At 37.0% G+C, this 18486-nt stretch overlaps 1 protein-coding gene across 1 annotated transcript in view; it reads left to right on the top strand.

Annotated features, from left to right (window-relative positions):
• GUCA1C (guanylate cyclase activator 1C) overlaps positions 1-17569 on the top strand; it is a 41180-nt gene extending 23611 nt beyond the window's left edge. Inside the window, exons 2-4 of the mRNA XM_071572567.1 lie at positions 12072-12221; positions 14401-14488; positions 17439-17569. Coding sequence (XP_071428668.1) covers positions 12072-12221; positions 14401-14488; positions 17439-17569 — 369 coding nt within the window. The remainder of the gene's footprint in view (positions 1-12071; positions 12222-14400; positions 14489-17438) is intronic.
• The last annotated feature ends 917 nt before the right edge of the window (positions 17570-18486 follow it).

The raw sequence follows: 18486 nt of genomic DNA, 5'->3' as shown, positions 1-18486 counted from the left end.
CAGACATGCTCCTCCTTCTTAGGATTTCCATTAAAAGAAAACCAAACAACTTTCCAGTAAACCAAAAACAGTTAAAAATTAATAATGGCAGCATGGTAAGTTTTTTTGAAAATTTGTGACAGACTGAAAGACTTCACTCAACTGATTCAGATAAATATCAACAGGAATTCAGCTGCAAGTCAAACTTTATTATTCCTTGTATTTTTTTAGGTTAGAGATAATAGAGTAGTTCAGCTCCCCACTCATGGAAATTACTATGGTCAGTGCACATATGCCAGGGAAGGGTATATCCTCACAGAGAAATTCAATATCATGTAGAGATTTGAGGTCATCTCTGGTCTTGGCAACAGGCAGATCATGTAAGCTCAGAGCATTGCACTAAGTTACCGAGCCAAAATGCTGCTGTGGCTGTATGGCTTCTTAGACTCAATTACCTCATGTGCTTATATGTATCAGAGCATAGTACTATACAGGAAATCACACCTCTGGCTCCACAGAGTGCACCCATTCAATGTACAAAGGCTGTTTCCAGTCCGGACATAAATGTTTCATTGGGAGACTAGTCACAAAGACAATGTCCTAAAAGGTTTCTTGTCAAGAACATGCTAAATAAATGTTAACCATTTCTGGTGTGTCTCTTGTGCAGACCATGAGAAGTTTCATAATTAAATGACTTTATACTCCAAATACAGAGATGTCTAATTTTTTGACATTTCTTAAAAACAAGGACTATGTGTGAAGACTTTTCAGTCATTCCTTAACTTCTGTGTAATATTTTGCTAATAATTAAACAAACAAACAAATAAATATGCTAGTGAAGTTTGAATATTATTTTTCATCATTCTTAGCAGCACTGAAAATAGAGATGCTGAATGTTCAGAACTGTACTTGCAAAGTTAACTTTCCTTGAGATTATCACGAGGAGTGCAGGAGGAGCATTTCAGCAAACATTTTATTGATAACTCATACATTAATTCTTCTAAGCATTATTTATATAATGTCATTGGCAGTCTAATAAATGGCAGGTTTATCTTTTGCCACAGCTTTCCAATGAAGACCTTCAAAAATAATGTGTTTATTAAAATACAAGTGCAACAAAATTCATTTTTTAAAGGGTCACCTTTATTAGATTTTAAAAGGGTCCCTCTTTAGGGAAAAATTATCTCAGTCTTCTTCATCTTTAAGCTCTTTGTAATACAAAAATGAATAATCTGGAAGCACATACAAATAAATTTAATTCTTTCTCCTTTTTTTATTACCTTTGCATTTCAGTCTACACATAACTGGCATGCAGTCCTGGTTCAGCCAACCTACTGATGATTTTTAGAGGGGAAACAGATATGTTTCTCTAAAATACCTCAGTATACTCAGGATACTGATGAATATTTGGTTTTCTGTGAGAATATGTATCATAATTCAGAGCAATTATATGTGTCAAAATGAGGTTCCACCTATGTCAGAGGAGAAAACATACCTAGGAAAATAATATTTAGTGTATCCATAATGAAATTAGCAGTGTTACTTGCTCTAAAGCAGAACTAAGGACAAATGCTATAGTCAACACTGCTATTATTTAACGCTTACTCTAAAATATCTTCTTTTTTTTTAAATCAGAAACCCAGATCATTTTCATTCACTTCCACCGGCTTGCAGAGAGGTTATGCCACTACTAAAAATGAAAACTGAATACTGAGAGGATTGATTGATTGATTGATTGATTGGCTTCTTATGACCTATGAAGGACAAAATTCGCATAGCCATTTAACATGAAGATTCATACTGAAAACGGGATGCTGCTATTGTAGTTCTCTTACTGCTTCTTTTGACATTAATTGAAACTAGTTACAGGAATATCTGTCTATTGCTTTGTAAGAAAATTGGATTTTAAAAGGTAGGATTACTGTGAATTGCAAAGAAGATTAATAGGTATGTGTCACTGAAGAAAAATTACACAAGTTCAAGAATTTTCTGTTAACATTTATAAAGTATTAGACAGACTACAAACAGTATTTTCTGCTATACTTTGTATGCAGAGATAAAGTTGGTAGGTGCACAAAAATGGACACCCCAGCAGTTTTAGAAATCTTTAGATAAGGCACCAGTTAATGTCAAATTTTAATCATTTTTCTAGTTTGTGCTTTTCATTTAAAATTTAAAGTAGTTCTAATAAAATAGAGTTCATCTGACAAATTATGCAGATTAGAATGATAAAAAAAATTTAAAGGAATCCATTTTAAAACATAAAGTAGAAAGTTTAAAAAGGCTGTTTGATGTAGAACAGATAATAAGGACAGCAAAAATGTGTTAATTCACTATAACTTAGTTGTGCACCAAAATGACTACGCAGCAAAGTAAAGAAAATATCAAGTTACATTTTTTTTTTTGGAGAATAATTGTTTCCCTTCACTCTTTGTACTTTGCACAATGCTGACAAGTGTTGGGAGGTATACCACCTTTCCTTTTTCTTATCCTAGCTCCTTCTTCACTGCCCCATTGTGTCTTTTTAGTTCAGATTTTCATGTAGACTTTTCAGCACCCGATTTTGTGTTCTGGATATAAATATAAGTTTTTTTCTTTGGTTATAGGGACTATGATTAGCCAAGTACATCTTCTTTCGTATTTTAATAGAAGGAAATGAGAGTCATTTGGCCACAAAATTCTCTGTGAAAGCAGTGGTTGCACCTCATATTCCACAAAAAACATGCAAATGTTCACAGAAATATGTAATATTTTTCAAAAGCGTTTTTACAATTATTGTAACTTATTTTTCATTTGTCTTTCAGTCATTTTCTTTCTCCACCTTTTCCCCCTTCTTAAGAATTGTGAGAGACAGAGGAACACTATTTTCATCCGTATGAGGCAATTAATCTAGAGATTCTAGTGAAGGCATCCTTTTGTTAAAGATTGACATGACCCAGCTGTGCAAGGGTACCCTAGCACTATGTGTTAGCTGCCTTCCACATACAGAAGGCAGGAAGAGCTCTCAACAGATGAAATAAAATGAGTGCTGGTGAGCAGTGCTTCAAAAACTACCTGGAACCTAAATTTTAAGTGTTTCCACCTTCTGTGGGATTAACTATAATGGTTCAGGGGATCTTTGCTAACTCTCCTCTGCTGGAAAACTACATCTTCATCTGGGCTTTTCTTTCTCAGATTGTCTTGCTCTAATGTGTCCTCAAAACCAGGAATAGCTGCAGTGACATGAATAGTCAGGCTGCCTAAGGAACTGTTTAGTCTATTGGCTACATCCTTACATGTTTGTAGCATAACCAGATTTGACACAATAAGATTGAGTGCACTAGTTAATAGTTAGGCAAAGCAGGGAGAGTAAGAATGATGATTAGCAAAATATTTTCCTGAACAACTTTCATCTTTTGTTTCCTAAGTTGTTGAATAGTTGTGCAAATGTAAGTTCAGCAACACCCATAATTTTAGGGATATCTTCAGCCTGAAATCATTCCTTGGACACTTCTCTTAGCTTACTCTAACCAGGCAGTTTAACCAAGGCAATTATGTTGGAGCAACATCTGCATTACAAACCAGACTATGTGGCCAAGAGCCATGTAAGCTGGTGTTGTGTCCAGGCAGGTTATGTTTGACATTATTCTTTTACCATGGTTCTTGTGTTGGCCCAACATATGTAGATAGCACTACCACTTTGCCCAGAGAAGTCTAACTCTCACTTTTTCATATTTTGAAGCCTTTTTCACTCTGCATAATTGCCAAACAGGAAATGCTTAGAAAATTTATTTTCTTTTCATGACAGTCATACCTATCACATTGTAGTCAGCAATAAAAGCCTGTGTGTCAAAAAATTAATCAGCTTCTAATCCAAGGCCTAGAAGAAAATAAAAAGGTAGATATGTCTTAGCCAGAAAGAATTCGTTTGTCAAAAGTAAAAACAATCCTGAAATATGTGGACTTTTTGAAGGTGACATTAGTTTCAGACACAATCCAACAAAAGCAACAAAAACAACAAAGCCAAACCATTTGCTGTTCTTTAATTTGGAGTAATGTTGAATAAAACTATCCGAAATGTAAAGTAACTAGCCTGATTACTATAAAGGAGGAGATTAGATTGTGCTTTGCTGTGTTCAAGGCAGTGCAGTTATATCATTTTTCTCAGCATGCTTAAGTGCCTTTGAAAGGTGCAGCATCCTTTTTAAAAAGTCTATGCAATAGAAACCATGTCCTATTAATATTTCACCTGGTTCCATGGCATTTTATTTATTTATTTATAGAATGTTCTAACTAATGTCTTTTTTCTCCTTCTTAACTACCTCCCAAATTTTTATGTTCAATTTTGTATACTGTTACTTTGGAAGAATTTCCCACAATTATTGGTGCAATTTCATAATCTTAATTTTTTTTTCTAGTGGTTTGGTACAGGACTCACTGCTACAGTAGTACAAACTTATGCTATAATAACGTGTGATTACCAGTTAAAAGCCTACATTATTATTAAAATCATCACTTGCCTAACTTAACTTGACTATAGGATTTGATATTATGTGTTTTGAGTTATGATCTAAAAGTTTTGGACCAGAGCTTAAAATTGGCCAGTAGTGCCACAGCACCATCAAGCATGGAAGGCCACTTCTTTATACAGGACATTAAACTGATGTCTGTCTCATATTTCTACTACAGCACTGCACAATTTAGCGGCTTTTTTTTTCTTTTTTTTTTTTTTACATTTCAAACGGGGTAATCTGAATGTCCAAGAAATGTTTCTCTTTATAATAAAAATTTCAAAACATTCAAATAGACAAGTGCTAGTAAGTAATATTCCAGCTGAATTCTCTTTGCATCGCACAAGTCTTGATGGGCAGCTGGATTGGATTAAGTTATGAGAAGGGGCAACACTACTCGCAGTGCACACCATGGAGTGTCCCCACCCCACTGAACAGCCCCTTCCTTGCCATCTGTACACAGCATGTCCAGGCTCACTGCATTTGCCACAGAGATTTGCTACCTTTGGGCAGTAGGTCCATCATACTGTAGTGGACGCCTGGGCCAAAGACATGGTTTGTGCATGATGCAAGTCCAGATGTACTACAGCTACCCAGGCTTTGGCAGGTGGCTGTTGGGGGTCCCCTTTCAACACTGGGACACAGCACCTGAGATTTGCAGGTTAAGACTGCCCAGCCTGTAGGTCCTTCGTGAATCTATAATATCAACTACATTGCACAGAGACCTCGAGAAAACGTATCATTGCATGGGATTCAGAAAAATCAGTGCCAAAATTACAGACAGTAAAAATCGAGCACCTAGAGGTTTGGTCAAGTGATTCTTTGGCTTTATGGGTTTTTTGCTTTAACATGGATTAAGTGTGTATCACAAATATTTTCATAGAATGTCCTGCAAAAACAAATGTAGCTAAACTCAATGTCAGTCAGTATAGAAAAGGAGCAATATGAAAGAATGATGAAGTTCAGTTATACTTAAAAGTAAACTTCATTGTCTACACATTCTCCCATTGAGCTGTCTACATCTGTTCCTATACTCCCTGGCTGTTTTTAAAACAAAAGAATGGATTTAGAGTTGTTTCCTCCACAATTACTAAGGGACAAAAATTATACGTCAAACTGAAGCAACTACACTTTTCTAACATGTTTCTTTGAAAATTTAAGTGCAAACAAATTAGCTTGTACTCTGAAGCTTTCTTGTACTCTGAACTTAAAAACTGTTTCAAGCATATTACTACCATTACCAGCTAACACTGTACTTTTGTCACATTACATGAATAAGCAATGAAGATCAACTTTGTACAATTAATCATAACTACTTTTAAATATTACATGTTAAATTATTTTGTATATAAAGGGGAAAGTAATAATATGAAAAAATCAGTAATCTGATTCTTTTATTTAAAGAAATTTTAATCATTTCTTAAAAGCACAACCTTTTTTTCTATTTATTTCCTTATTAATTAAGAATAGAGCATTAAAATGTTTCAATTTTCTTCTTTTTTCTTCTTTATCATTTAAGTGTTGATTTGAAACATCAAAAAATATGCAAACATGATTCACACATTTGTTGGTGACAATGTTTCTGGTGAACAACACTTTAAAGTACATGTTGCAGAAAAAATAGAGCAGAAATTGAATGACCTGATTTAACTAAGTTGGCTGCAAACTCATGTAATGACAAAAAATTCATAACTACTTGCTCGCAACCAAACATGTTCTATAATCTGTCATTTTTACAGAAAAAAAATGCTTACTGGGTAAAGAAGACAGAGAGTATTAACTTTTTATTTTCCTGAGGTTCTTTATCTGGTAATACCAAATAGGTTACACAATGAAAGTATATGCCTATAACTTTCAGAAGTCTTGCATACATCCCTGGAGATTCTAAGAGCATTATTTAGAAGAAGCACCTGAGATAACCTGCCAAATAGAGCATCTTTGCTGCTAGAAGATATGTATGTTTTCAGTGTACTTTTCCTGGAGGTTTGTCCTGCTACATTTTTGGGTTTGTCAAACAACAAAAATTGGCATGAATTATCAGCAAGAAATTTGCGGAAAAATGTGTTACATTGCCATAGCTGTAATTTTTTTGTGGTTTTTTTTCTCTTTTGCCAGCTTTTTTTAAGTTGGGAAAGATTGTCCTAAAAGCAAAGGCAGAGGCTCAAAAGTAGAAAGCTGAACCCCACCATCCAGGACCAGATGGGAGAGAGCTAGATCTTTCTGGTACAGCCTTCCTGGGCCATGCTGCAGGCTGAGCAGAGGACACAGCCCAATGCCTTGATGACTTCCCTGTCTCCCTTCTTCTCCAGTAATCTCGAAAGAAAATTGTGATGGATGGCAGGGAGTTGGGGGGCAGGGGTGAATTTTAAAGAAATAAACTTATTTGTCATCTTAACACATAGGATTTCAGCAGGTTTTCCCAGGGGAGCGTACAAGCCAGGACACATATCTGGCTCTGCATTTCCAACTCCTCCAACACAAAGGTCCAGGTAATTTCTAAGTCCCCAAGCCTCTCAGGTCCTCTTCATCTGGGCAAAGCAGAACCTTGTGTAACAGTCTGGTCAATACAGCCTCAACTCTTTACATAACACTGGGCATGTAGTGATTACAAAACCACTTAACCATCTGCAGCTCCTAATTCCCTACTTTGTTCTTCATCCTTATCTAATAGTCTTTGCTTGCTGAGGTCTCCCTCGCCCTATGACAAATGCCAGCTTTGCTTACTTACGAAACTGCTGATTCTGGCCATAACCTGTAGGGTACCTGGAGCCCCAGACTCCAATATCAGGTCTTATGGATGTATCAAAGTAACAGAGTTAGAAGGAGCACTGTATTTGTTCGATAATATGTATGCAAACTTTGAGGAACAGCTGAACATCTTCAGAAGGAAAAACAAAGCAAGGGTGGTTGGACTTGATGATCTTTTAGGCCTTTTCCAATCTAAATGATTCTGTCATTCTATGATTCTATGAAATGGGGAAGATGAAATGGAGAGAAATGAAACCTAGGTTTCTAAGGAAGAAAAGCAGTGTTATATTTGAAATTGGGTGCAAAGAGAAAGAGAGAAGCATAGAGGATTAGCTATAAATTTCACAGTTATTCCGAGCTGTTTGATCTGTGCCTCCTCCCCTCTGCCTTAAGAGGTTTAAGTAGTATTCTGAAAGACAGGGGGTGGGGAAGGAAGGTAGCTTAATGACCTAAGCCCTAGGTTTGAAATACCTGGACCACCTATATTTGCACACTTATTAATACCAGGTTGAGTTTAGAGGTTTTTCAGGAGCAAATTTCATAAGCAAGACACTGCTTATTATGTAAAGACTCTTGGTCCTCCAAGAGTCTTCCAAGTAAGACACTGAGTTCACTCACCATAGGGTTTTGCAAGGATAGAAACTGTCCCTTTCCACTAATGTAGCCATGGTGTGAGGCAGGACATGGCTGACTACCCCTGTAGCATTGTCACTGCCAAGAAATCACTCTCAGATAAGAGCTAGGCTGCCAAAACACAAAGTTCAGATCACTCTGGTGCAACCTTGAATAACCATGCCATTTCAGATAAGCTGTGTGTTCATAGCTGAGAAGTCAATTATTTGTAATCTCTATAGTTCAAAGTCCTAAGAGTTTTTTTAAGTATCTGTGAAGATTAGCAATGCTGTTCTGGGAACTGAAGGGTAATGCCCTTCTACAGCTCTGGAGCTGGGATATTAATGGCCATCATGAAACATGACGGTCCCTCACTGCCCAGATTTTCCCTCAGAGGACACACAACTCTGTCCTCACTGAGTAACAGTGAGCAGCCTCCAGCTACAGCATGTAGACTGAAATTCTGAAACAAAAACCTCTCATAAAAAGAAAAAATTAAATTCCTTTCTTCTCAGGAGACCCAGTAACTAATGAAAAACTGAAATAGGCCTTGGACCCTAGGCAGGGGCAGTCAGGGCGGGTGGTGCCCTCAGTGACCTGAGGACCAATTTCATACCATCAGTGAACTCTCCTTCCATTTTTGGAGCCTTCTTTTGTCTTTGTTATGCGAATCAGACTGTTGCAAGCAGCTTAAAAAAATCATTCATCAGCAAAAGCAAAACAAGTTAAAAAAGCACAGTATCAAAGGGCACAAACACATGCGTGACTCTAATATGTCCTTAAGCTTCTAATTCATCCAGTCAAGATGTTAACAGAATAAAAAGAATTCTATGTTTTTAGAAAGTCCAGAAGACTTGGGGGAATTTAAAAGAGGTTTTGAACCCTTTTTTTTTATTGGTATCTCTTCAGCCCACTCCTCAGAACCGCTTTAGGAGATCCCTGTCCTACTATTTTACATCATATCCAGAGGGGCACCCTGTGAGCTGACCTCTGCCTCTGCCCATTTGTGGAGGGCGCAGGACTTCACCATTCGTACAGATGTCCATGGGATTCCAGTGTGACGTGCTGCAGACAAGAAAAGCAGGATGAGCACCGTACAGGCACTGAAAAGAAGTGCTCACACAGAACCAAAGCATCCATCACCCAAATCTGTCCCGTATCCTAAGCAGGTTTAACTCCATCTAACATAAATATTACAAATTTGCCCTTTGACAATAACAGGGTAAAACATCAAAAGTAAATTATTTATATCATACACCACTGATAATCAGCTCTGCTTATAATGTTTTTGGGATTGCTTTTAAATTTTATTTTCTTACTATTTATTTTCTTATTTTTATGGTAGTCCTTTCCTTGTGAATTAATGACTTCCTAACAAGCAACAGATGTTTTACTGTGCATGCTGCACAGAGTGATGTTTTACAGAGCCCCATAAGGGCCTGCCTAGATACTTGTGTTGTGAATGATTATAGAGCAGCAGATGGGTAAATCAGCACAGCAGTATTCTTTTAATAACATCATAACACATTTATTACATTATTTGTACTCAGAGAACCACAGGATGATCTTCATGTTATGATTTTTTTTCATTATTTAATGTACAATTTTGAGAGGTTACTGTAAAAAGGGCAGTATTTCTGTTTATCTGAGAAAGCTCTGTATATGTGCAACAAGATCGCTGTCCTTTTGCATCACATAAATGTTTTCTTTTCTACCTACAGTGTATGGGGTTTGGTGTAGAAAGGAAAACCAGTACATTTCTCATCAATGCTTTTACGCAACACCTCTACCTTCTCAGAATTTCTATTCCTGGTAACATATTGCTGGTGCTCTTTGGACAACTACAGAGTGTGACTGAGGCTTTTCTGGCAGCGACAATTTCTCTCAGGTGTTTTTCAGAGGTGGAAATCTTTTGACCTTGGCCTTCAGTCCTTTCCTGTTTGGAATAGGACATATGATCCACCAGATCAGAACTCCATACCCAAACACACTTTGTCCAAACTTCTGATGTTTTGATAGAACAACAACAGTGACACCAAGATATAGAAAGAAAGCAAACAAAATAATATTTTAAAAAAACCCAAGTGAAATGTAAGGGAGAAAGGAGAAAATTAATCTGGTCTTGTACATCTGGCAATCCTAAAATTAATCTGTAGTTTCAATAAGCAGTATGAAATGCAATAAAAAAGCAACAATGTGAATGCATCTAGCCAGATTCTTAACAGATACATCAAGTCAGATGACAGAAATGTAATCAGCAAATTACATTTTGCCCTCCAGTAAAATGTTTTATGAGATCCTTCTTGAAATATTACTTGCAAAATCAAAATTCAAGACCATGTGCAAAAGAAGCATAAAGTTTGTGGTGCGTGATATTTAATTTTTGGTAAAGCATCTGCTTTTAATACTGGGCCTATGTTTGAAAATTACATGCAGTCAAATTTCATTTAATCCCAAACGGTTGTTGAATGGTGTCTTTGCCCCTGCTGTGTTTGCTGTGATTGCAATTACAGTAAAACCAGCAACCACAATATACCCTGCAGAGAGCCTGTGAAGCAATGGTCAGTCTGCACAAGTTATGCATGCACCATTTCTGCATGTACACTGAATCAAGTGTGTTTGAATACATTATCTCTTAGGTACCACTCTGCCAACAGCCTTGCACAGAAATCAAAACAAGCACTACAAGGGTCTGCTAGGAGCCCTGATCCAGATCAGCATCATGTGAACACAACTCTGAGGAATCTAAAAAGATAATGAAGAGGAGAAAAAAGAGGATGGAGCCCTATTAAAAAAAATCAGCCTTTGAGAACTCATATTCACTTTCACAACCTATTGCAATTGAGTCTAGGCAGATAGATGGGTGGGGACAAGTTTAGGCATTTTGGCTTTTTTTCAACTGAAGGTAGACAGCAGAGCTCTCAATCGCAGTATCTTTTAGTCCCTGTAAATTCTTGCTTTTCATCATTCTTCACATGCTTACATGTTTCCTTCATTGTCACCAAACTATACTGATAGTGCCTAGACATCTTCAAACTACACCTAAGATGTGGCAGTTAAGGAACACAGTTTAGCGGGGGACTTGGAAGTCCTAAATTAACTGTTGGGCCTGAAGATCTTGAGACTTTTTAATAACCTAAATGAGTCTACAGTTTGAACTTTGGCAATGAGTCACACTGTACCCTTAGAGGACTTCTTTTCCTTCAGTACAGTATTGAGGATAGATTCATGCCTGTTAGTTGCAAAACCTCAACTGGCAAGATGTGTGTTGATATATTACAATAAAAATAAGTAACATGCTAAGCCTATGAGATGCTCATCCAACTTTCTCTTTTCAGTCATAGGCCATCTGAAACTGATGACAGTCTTTCCAAAGTTTTCCAAACAATTGGATTCTGACCAACATAAAGATCACAAGACTAAATTTATCAGCTGTTAATTCTTTATATGCACATAGGAAACAGTTGGAGCAAGTACTATCCAAATTCAACAACTGTTTCTTCCATCCTAATCACATTTTACAGAAACAGAAGAACCTGACTGTAGAGGCCTGTCCTTGACAGGCTTCTATCAGTACCTTCAGAGAAGTCAGAAAATAATGGATTAAATCAATATCACATGCTCTTTTGCTACAAATACTCCCAATCCTCCATATTAGAGACTAGTTTATGACTTCAAGGCGTTATTTCCCATGCAAAATATATTTTTCAGAAAGACTTGATGTTCATATGGATAAACCACAGTACATGGGGTTCATGCAGGTTATTACTATTACATAATCTCTCAGATGAATAACACCTGGAACATCTCTGTTGCACTGGAAATCATATGTAGTTCTGCAGTATGGATATAAGCAACTCCACTGTAAATATTTCATTAGTAACAAACCAGATATCCCAGGCCCCTTTTTTGCATGTGGCAGTTTGCTACAAAACTATTTTTCTCCTCAAAAACTGTCAATAACAATTGCTCAGAACAGATTTACCTCTCACCTCCACTGCCCCCAGCTTTTAGGGGAGAACAAAACTGTCTTTCCTAACATCTCTTTCTATAGTTCTTCCACTTTTTTAATACCACGGGAGATTTTTATCCTATGGTGCTTCATAAATCAATTGTAATATACTGAATTTGATTGCCTGTTTCTGTGCAAGTACCAGAATGAAAACAAACACTGTTAAATATGTGTTCTCTCTCTCTCTCTCTCTCTCTCTCTCTCTCTCTCTCTGTGTCTTTCTCTCTTAGGATGGATTTATAGACTTCTTGGAGTTCATAGCTGCAATAAATTTGGTTATACGAGGGAAAATTGACCAAAAATTGAAATGGTATTTCAAGCTCTACGATGCTGATGGAAATGGATGTATTGACAAAAAAGAACTATTAAGCATATTCTCGGTAAGCAAGTAATAACCAATAGCAAGAGCATTTGACACAGCGCTTTGCCCCTGAAACAGTGGTTCATCATGTCCTGTAAATGGATTGTCTGTACTTTACCTAATGTTTTACAGTTGTAAAACCAGAATTTACCATGGCTGGTGACACTCCTGCCATTAGTTTCTTCCTTGAATGGATCTAAGTAGTATTTTACTTTAAGACATAGCTCTACAGATAAAATACTTTACTGAAAGTGAAAAACTGTAGAAACACTAGAGACATTACTGTGATAAACTATACTATAAGGCAGGGTAGATCTATAGCAGCATAATGAATAAAACAGTTACAAGTACTATGTACAAGTCCATTGTGGAACACTGGTTTCTCAAACTGAGCTTGCTGCAAGAAAAATATAGATGTCATCAAAGTAGTCCAATATTTTAATTTTTAAATGGCTTTTAGATTTGTTTATTACAAATGACTTTACTCCTATTTTAAAAGCAAATCAGGGAAATATAATTTTACTATTAAATCACACAGTGACATTTGGATAAAAATATTGTCAAAATTTTGTAGAAAATGTATCCACTTCAAAGATGCAAAGGCAAAGCAGTTCTATTCTTTCTTTAAAATTATTTCTATATTTTTCAACTTGATCTAGTGAAATAATATTGTGGACTTCAGTATTTGCTTTTATCCAAAAGGTACAGATCAAAGTTTTGCTTAGAATTATAATATGGATCAGTAAAAAAGGGCTTGTCCAAAAAGATATGTCATATCTGAGACATTAATTTATAATGACAGAAGTCCTATTAAAATTTCATCTGTCTCTACAGCTATGAAAACTTAGGCCAACAAATCATTATCAAACATCAAAACTTCCTTCTAGATAACAATGAATCTTTTCAATGCTGTTATTTTATTTCACTATTTAAGGTGATTCTATGGCAGACAGTGACTCAGATACTTCAGGAACCACTACTTTACTCTGAGCACTACAGTACATTTAACTGTGGCAGAAGTACAACTTTCTTCTGAAGACTGGAGCAGGGTCAGACACATAAAACACCAAAAGTATCTAAAGTATGAATTAGTAATACAAACAAATTTATTGTGCCCCTTTTTGCAAAATTCTTGCTTCCTTTTGAAATGGAGAGGAATTTGGGCATTTTGAAGAGTGGCATTCTTATGGTCTTATTTGATATATTAAGGTTACTTTTTAAAAAACCTGTGAAGTAAAATAAAGACGGTGATGGTCAAGAATTCCACTTCAGTTCTGAATAGGTTTAACTTGCATTTTATTTGAATATAATGAGTTCTAATATAATATCAGGAATACCAAAAGAAACAACTGGCACATATGATGAGTTTTCTTAAACAACACAGTTAACCTCAATATAATTCAACTGTAGAAACTCTGCAGTATGCCCACTATCAAACACATATGCCTGTTTATATATGCATCTATTTTCCCAGTCAATTACTAATTGGGATACTGAGTTTGAATCTAACTCTGTAAACACATCCCTGTTGCATCTGAACTACTGGACATTAACATGTAGGCTCCTATTTTATTAATCTGAATAAACACTACCATGCAAAAATTACCATCTCAGCGAAAGGGACACAATTTTGCAAAAACATTCATTTATATCTTTAAATATTGAGTCCTTTTGCTGCAGAAAAAACCAAACCAAACCAAACCAAAAAATGTAGAGGGGATACTTTGGTCTTTTTAACTTCTTTGGACGACAAGTAAATTCCGTCAACTTCCAGGACTGCTGGTCTGACTTCGTGATTGCAAAGTTAAACATGTCTTAACAGAAAAATGACTTAAGCTTTCTCTGCATGTGCTTTCAGCTGTGAAAAACAATACTGTATTTAAATCACATAGACCACAGGGCACTCTCTAGGGCCAGATAAAAATGCTGGTGTGGAATCTAAAGTGTATTACAGAGCAGAGGTGCCACATGGTTCTTCAGACCTTCAGAGATATGCAAATTAGTCTTTAACCTTCAGCCTGTGTTATGTTAATTTAATTTCCCATTTTCATTACTGAAGATTTACTTGAAATAGCTAGTTATTTAGTGATCTTTTCAGCAAACTAAAGTTGCATTGCAATTACTGCTGCTGCCAATGTATTGTTTTCACAACGTGATGGAAAAAACTCTGAAAGAACTTTCTGTGTTTCTGCCCTCAGGCTATCCAGGCTATTAATGGCTACACCAGCATGACTGCTGAAGAGTTCACAAACATGATATTTCAGAAGATAGATGTGAACAATGATGGTAGGAATCTAGGTTTTGTTGGCATTGGCAGGGAATCTCCTCTGCAAGGGGGGGGAGTTGAACACACTACTGAAGAACTGACTGTTTTAGATTAACTGAAAGCCTGAAACTCTTCTTTATATTACTTCAGCTTTACAGTGAAGTACAGATAAATGACATAGGAATTACATGTAGAAGGGGCTAAAACACAGAGGTCTTGTACTGTTCATTGAAAATTCCAGGTTTTTGGTTGCACAACAAAATGAAAGTGTGATTGAGTGGAGTGTTCAGTATATTTGTGTTGGCTTAATCTATCTAAAATCATTTAAAAAACCAAATAAGATGCATGACTGCAGATGCTGTAGTATGTTCTAGAGATTGGACAGCATATTGGATGGTCCTTGAAGGCTGACTGTTAACACATGCTAAGACACATGCTACTGTTTTTAATTCAAGATGATTAAGTCAATTGGACTTGCATTGGAAACTAAGACTTCAGTTCACTGCTTCAGAGTTGTTTCTAACGAAAAACTTGTCACATGTGAATATCTCCCCTCAAACTTCTAATCATGAAGATCTTCCTTCCACTGGCAATTACATTTTACATCAATGTTGCACTTATTGACAAGTTAGGATTGTTAGGAAAGCATTATAGAGCAAAGTCAGGTCACAGACAGGAATTCAGGGCATTTTGGGGGTGGCATTTTTATGGTCGTATTTCGTGTACTAAGGTTAATTTTTTTAAAAGCTGTTTGCAGTATCTAATCACAGTACAAAAAGGGATCTTGTGACACGTGTGGAGAATGTATCTGAGGAGGATTTTATATCCCCCACCTCCTTGGCCCATTCTTTGGGTGAAGACAATTTACAAAATGAGTCCAAATAACACAGTCATGATCTAGCACTGAAACTCAAATTCTATGATTATTCCCTTATTTGACTAAATCTTTACAAGTAACAATTGTATCTGAGCTGAACAATCAGCTGAAAATAGAACTTTTGTGCCATACCTTTTAGCAAGGAAAGCCAGAACATGAATTATTCCGAATTTTCTTCATAATAGTTCCCTGTCAAACTGTTTTCTATGGTTCATTAGTTCAAAGCAACAGGACTAGCTCTACCTGAGGAACAGGCCAAGTTTCAACTCTGCTACCTCCCTGTAGCTTCTTATTAAAGAAAAGTTCAAATTGACAAATAAGTTGCAATGTCCCTCCGTACATGAAAGTACGATAAATAATCCCATGGTCCTAAAGAACAATTCTTAAAACAAATCTCCTATTGGTTTTGCAATTTATTTTCATTAGTTGAAGGAAATCTGAGGCCCCTCTGGGCCTGCCAGCTTAGCCACATCTCACCGGCAACTGCAGTGTGGTTTGTACACTTGTGCACTGCAGTTGGCACCTTGGAAATGTACAGCCTGAGATCGGAAGGAAGGAATCCCAGACCAGTGGACGTGAATAAGCAGGAAAACTATGTTGCATATGCATGTGATGAGTCCAGGAACCCCATCCACCCAAAGACCTCAGTCAAAAGCAACACAGAGGGAAGGAGAAGGAAACTGAAAGGAATGCCTGCGACAGGAGAAGAGTTCAGAGGAAGTCAGTAGATGAGTCGCAAAGCAGGGGATGTATACAAGCATACAGAAATAGCTTGTTCTGTCTGCTTCTGGGATCTTTATATAAGGGCACTGCTATTAAAAGAGGAAGCACAAACATCCCCAGGGCGAGCTCCTGGACAGGGTCTAACTACTTTCACTGAACCCTAAGAGCCAGGACTTCAGTCAAATGATGTCTCTCCTCCTTAAATGAGACTGTCAGCCATGTAACAAGGACACATGTGATTAAAGAGAATGCAGTCTTTACTGACTATGAATAGAAAGCGGTTTTCACTTTTCAAATGTGGATAATTTTCCATTTTTATATCAGATGAAGTTTTCAAGGCTGCCATGGACGAAAACAAAAACACCAAAAAAATCCATACAGGTAGGAGTTGAAGCTGAAAAGAGCCAAAAGTCAGCTAGCTAAGCATTCACCAGACGTGTACTCAACTTGAATTCTAGCTCCCTTGCACTCTGGGGCCCTAACTCATCCTTTGCCTGGCCTGGACTCTTGTCATTTCTTATTTCAGTGAGAAATCATTTGTTGTTGTGAATTTAACAAGAAACTTAAACCATTCCCAGAGGAAAGAATCAAGCTTTTCTTATTAAGCTAAGCTTTATTTCCCCTCTCAAAGTAAAACAGTGTCACTGGAATAACCTTTAACCAGAGAACTGTGTTCAGCCCTATGTACTACACAAAGACACGTGCCTAGAACTGGCCTTTGCTGACAGGGAAGAGAGCACAAAAAAAAGAACACTAAATAGTATTCCTCCTTTTCAATAGAAGAGATTTTATAGTTGTCTTTCAACTTCCAAGTTATTAGCTGATTTTCACATGAGCCCAAAAAAATGCACTCTAAATGGCCATTTCAGTTCTTTGGAAGCATTTATCTAATCAAACCACTTAGCCAATACTTATTTTTAGTACATCTGATCATGGCTCTAAATAATCCTAGTAGTCAACATAGGGACTATGCCTAGTAATCCTCAATAAATCACCCTAATCTCTGTTAAAACCAGCTATAAGATAAATTCTAAGTTAGCTCACTGAGAATTGGTCCATATATCTAAATTCAGCCTTGATATAGGCTTCATTAGTGCCCTTTTACACACATTTATGAGCACTTACAATTGCCTCAGACTTCAGTGAAAATTGTGTTTGATCTGTTTTAACAGATAAAAAAGTGAGTCTGTGTTCTAGGATGTGACTGATACAAAGAAAGAAAATACTGTCATATACTCTACCTGCATTGGCCTATCATCAGAGAACAGACACCTTCCTAAGGGATTCAATCTGGCATGAATGGCCTTGTGTTGGATGAAGAGTGATTGCTGGGTTTCTCAGTTTCTAAGGAGTATCTGACTTTCTTTTAGGGGAACTGACTTTGGAAGAGTTTATCAATGGTGTGGAAAAAGACGAGGACCTAATGGAATTGATTACGAAAAGTTTTGACCTTTCCAACGTACTCAAAGTCATACAGAACGGCAGGAGAAACAGCGTCTGAAGGATCCAGTGATAAATGTGGCCTTTGTGTCATCATTTCAAGGAAGATAATATTTGATATATCCAGAGAGTTTGATGTTGTTAAGGCCTGCCCAGGCAATATTGAGCAGCCTGTTCCAGGAGTAACAATTTTCACTCTTCATATATCTAATTTTCTTTGCTTTATTCTTTTCCTTGCTAATGACTGTGGCAGCCACAGGAAAAAAAGTAAATAAGACCTTTGCCTGTCTATAATAGAAAAGGCATTTGATGCAGTAAAAGTAACTTACTTGGTCTCTAAGAACATGTTATGGTTAAACCCCAGCCAGCAACTAAGCATCACCCAACTGCTGGCTTACTCCACTTCAGTGGGATGGGGAAGAATGACAGTGAGAAAACTTGTCGGCTGAGATAAAGACAGTTTAATAGGTGAAGAAAAAACTGCACACTCAAGAAAAGTAAAACAAGGAATTAGTTCACCACTTTCCATGTGCAGGCAGGTATTTAGCCAACTCCAGAAAAGCATGGATCCATCAAGCATAATGGCGACTTGGGAAGACAAATGCCATCCCTTTGAACATTCCCTCCCTTCCTTCTTCTTCCCCACCTTTATACGCTGAGCATGACATCATATGGTGTGGGATATCCCTGGGGTCAGCTGGGGTCAGCTGTCCCAGCTGTGTCCCCCTCCCGGCTTCTTGTGCACACCCCGAGCTCTCTCACTGGTGGGATGAGAGGTAGAAAATGACTTGACAATACACAAGCACTTCTCAGCTGTAATGAAAACATCTCTGTGTTATCAATGCTGTTTTGGTCACAAATACAAAACACAGCCTCATACCAGATACTATGAAGAAAATTGCCTCTATCCAAGCTGAAACAAGCACATTCTTTTCTGTTCAGATTAATCAATAAAATAATGAAAATAACACAAAAAGC

Source organism: Pithys albifrons, chromosome 1 (genome assembly GCF_047495875.1).
Source record: "Pithys albifrons albifrons isolate INPA30051 chromosome 1, PitAlb_v1, whole genome shotgun sequence".
Lineage (NCBI taxonomy): Eukaryota > Metazoa > Chordata > Aves > Passeriformes > Thamnophilidae > Pithys > Pithys albifrons.
Note: the sequence above shows the minus strand (reverse complement) of the source record. Positions and strands in the feature narration are given on the sequence as shown.